Source organism: Rattus norvegicus, chromosome 4 (assembly GCF_036323735.1).
Source record: "Rattus norvegicus strain BN/NHsdMcwi chromosome 4, GRCr8, whole genome shotgun sequence".
Taxonomy (NCBI): domain Eukaryota; kingdom Metazoa; phylum Chordata; class Mammalia; order Rodentia; family Muridae; genus Rattus; species Rattus norvegicus.
Genome location: NC_086022.1, coordinates 21,703,183 through 21,706,560, shown reverse-complemented (window position 1 = coordinate 21,706,560; position 3,378 = coordinate 21,703,183). Strand labels below are relative to the sequence as shown.

The following is a 3,378-nucleotide window of genomic DNA, read 5'->3' as shown; positions in this document are numbered from 1 at the left end:
CAACAAAGCATGCAACAAGTCAGGATAAACAAATGACTGCCAACACCTCTGCCCCAATTGAGGAGGTAAATTGATCCAGCAAAGTGGCTGCCCTGATCCCATCTAGGGAATTGCAAGGTCAGCGTGATCCTTCTGGACACACCCTTCATACACGCCTTTAATCCCAAACAAGATAATCCTACTGGAAGGCAGACAAAATGTTCAATCAGAGTACAGAGGGTGTGTCAGAGATTGGATACACCCACCTCTCCTATATAAGCACAGCAAAAGAACGGAGAGTTTTTATCCATTAGCAGAGTTGCCTTCAGTTGGGAGTGCATTAGCTGAGCTCATTGGAGTGCACTGGAGCTCCGTTGTGAGTGTGTACATAGACCATTCAAAGCAGAGGCTAAGAATAAGTCAGAAGATCAGAACAATAGACAGAATTATTTTGAGCAAAGCCCTGTAAAGGTTGGAGAGGCCGGGTTGAATCAGTCATCTCGGACAGGTGTTGGAATTGAACCATTCTACCAGAATTCAGGAAGAAAAGGAACTTATTCAAAATTAAGCCGGTGAGACTACAATTTCTTCTGGCAATTAAAAGGTACATCTGGTTTATTTGGGCGGTTTACATCGGGGGAGTCGGGGGAGGCAAACCCAAAGTGATTATCCAGCAAGACAGCCCACAGGTCCTCTGAGAGAAAGCTCCAGAAGAGAAATTCACCGAGGTTGTCTCCAGAGGAAGAATCATTTCCTCAAGTCCTGCAGGGGACCCAGAGACATTCTGCAACTCTGGAACCACTGGAGACTTAAGACCAGAGCAAGGCACCGATCAGAGGACTCAGACAAGGTAAGCCTTACCAAGTCAACAGAAAAGACACTTTTCCTTGTATAGGCAGACTTTGACTGCATTACCAATGGAAAATTCCAGTGCTGATCCCTCACACACAAGTGTAAAGATTGGAGAGTACCAGAAGATAGTTGAGAAAGCCTTGACTTTACTGATTGCATGTGTGATTTCGGGCATAAGCCTCTACCAATTTACAGTTGCAATCTTCATATATTTCCTCTTAGAAGAACTGAAAAATACACATCTACAACTAGAAATTCTCTCAAAAAAGGTTGCAAAGCTAGCCGGGCAACAACAAGAAATAGGTGTGCTAGGAGGAAAACTAGACACGATATTAGAAAGGCTTGAAAGACCAACGGCAGAGGAAGCAAGAGAACAGGAAGTGCTTAATTGTGAACCTGTGGTGCCTGATAAAATCGAGGCTGAAGACAGACAGCCCATTGAACATAAAGCACCCCCTCTTACGGACCTTACTGAGGCAGGTTCACCATCTGCACTATCTTTCCCAGCGGCCCGGGAACAGAGGCCTGAAAATGGTTTGCAAGAGCAAACAGGAATTACAGGTCCTAATAATAGGAAGCCGGACTGTGCAGAGCCTCCTCGCTCTTGCAGCTCTCCTCACCTCAAGCCAAAGACTCCCCAAACCGACCCAGCTCTGCTGCCCCAGCACTTAACTTCACATACTGATGCAAGATTGGCCCGACCCTGCGATCAAATCTATTCCTCCATTACCCGGGATCAAAGATTTCAAGATATTCTGAAAACACCATACCAGCTGGACTTAAGAAATGAACCAGCCAGAGAAGATCTGAAGCCTATTGTTATAGATGGCAGTAATGTTGCAATGGCCCATGGTCTGAACAAGTTCTTTAGTTGCCGTGGCATAGCCATTGCAGTTGAATATTTTTGGAAGCTCGGCCACAGAAACATCACTGTGTTTGTCCCACACTGGAGAAACACTCGGCATCCTGATGCCACAGAACAGCACTTCTTAAGCCAGCTCCGGGAGCTTGGGCTATTAGCTGTCACTATTTCCGGGAAGAACCTTGGGCAGAGTATTGCTTCTCATGACCACAGGTTCCTGCTCCACTTAGCAGAAAAGACTGGTGGCATCATTGTAACCAATGACAACTTGAGAGAGTTTGTGACCGAGTCCGTGTCCTGGAGAGAAATTATCGCAAGAAGGCTGCTTCAGTACACTTTTGTGGGGGACATATTTATGGTTCCTGACGACCCTCTGGGAAGACATGGACCTCGGCTCGAAGAATTTCTTCGAAGGGAGGCCTTTCTTCTACACACGCCTCCAAAACTCGATGCCCAGTCAGATGTGCGCACATTTGGCCACGCCATCCAGAGCCACAATAGCCAGGGAGCCCAAGCAAGCCCTGGTGCTTCACCCAGGACCAGGATTCTGCAGAGAAAAGCGCTCTGAGTGTGGCCTTTGTGAATGGCTTCCCGGACGCTGAGCAAAACCTGATGTTCGACCAGACTCTGACGGCTCATCCCTACTTGAGAGACCTGAGTGCCCTCTCCGTCCTGGTGATTTGCTGCAAGCTGGCCTGAAGGCCCAGGGACAACGGGAGCCCTGGGTGGGAGGTTGGAACTGCCAACTGCGGGAAGTGCCATAATGTGAAGGAACCCAGTGTAAGGTTCATTGGGATAGAAAAAAAAAAAAAAAAAAAAAAAAAAAAGGGAAGGGGATATGTGCTGTATACAACATGAGATGCTCGCTCCACAGCAAGGGGAAATGAGTACTCCCCGAAAGACACTGAAGAATGCTGCCTCACGGAAGTAGAACCTTAAGGGTTTTTGGAACGTCCTTTGGCTGGGCTCGGTGGAACAGAGAGTGGAAGGAAAGGTACAGCTGAAGCAAACATGGGAGGGAGAATGTCCAGGGAAAGCCAACAACAAAAGAGACGAGTGATGTTGATGAAAGAATCCAGGCAAACGAAATGCATGGACTCATCTGTCTTCCTTGCATTGCTTGGTTGAGCTACCTTTTCCTGAACTCCACCGAGAACGGTCCAACAAAACCTTCTGGGAGTGGGCTTGCAGCTTCGGTGGGCTTGAACTGCTTGGCCGAGTGATGTCAGCTGACAGATGTGCTGAGGCTAGACCTGTTGAGCACAGGTGATATATGGAGGGATAGAAATAGAAGTTGAGGGTCTCGTGTCTTCTTCAGTGGTCTTCCATTCCCTGAGAGAAGCACAGCTGAGAACCTCTCCTGGTCTTCCTCCTGCTGAAGCATGCTTAACCTGAGGTCTGGCTGCCACTGCTGGTTTTTGCCACAGCTGCTGGTCCTTGATTGCTATCCTGACTCTAGCAAATTGGAGTGCTGCTGTATCCCGGAAGTGTTTGCTGGCAGACTGAGCTGCCACTTTCTGGACAAACTAGGTGTGGCTGCTCCAAGGAAACAACTATTGGTCTGCTTACAGAGAGGAGCCTCACATGGTGGCATTATCTGAGGCCCAACCAGCAGCTTACAAATGCATCTGTAGATACTTTCACACAACCATTGGACAGAAGCCAGAGAGAAATGTGGTTGTCTT

At 47.9% G+C, this 3,378-nt stretch overlaps 1 protein-coding gene across 1 annotated transcript; it reads left to right on the top strand.

Moving 5' to 3' along the window:
• Positions 1-896: 896 nt before the first annotated feature.
• LOC120102460 (NEDD4-binding protein 1-like) lies at positions 897-2,261 on the top strand. Its single transcript, XM_039108955.1, has 2 exons — positions 897-1,693; positions 1,907-2,261. Exons 1-2 carry the CDS (start codon positions 897-899, stop codon positions 2,259-2,261), a joined length of 1,152 nt encoding a protein of 383 aa, XP_038964883.1.
• Positions 2,262-3,378: the final 1,117 nt, after the last annotated feature.

What these genes read in the sequence shown, in the direction of transcription:
- LOC120102460 (XM_039108955.1), top strand. Translation starts at nt 897, where the DNA reads ATGGAAAATTCCAGTGCTGATCCCTCACACACAAGTGTAAAGATTGGA. An exon ending in ATGGCCCATGGTCTGAACAA is followed by an intron (nt 1,694 to 1,906) that starts GTTCTTTAGTTG and finishes TCATGACCACAG; the next exon opens with GTTCCTGCTCCACTTAGCAG.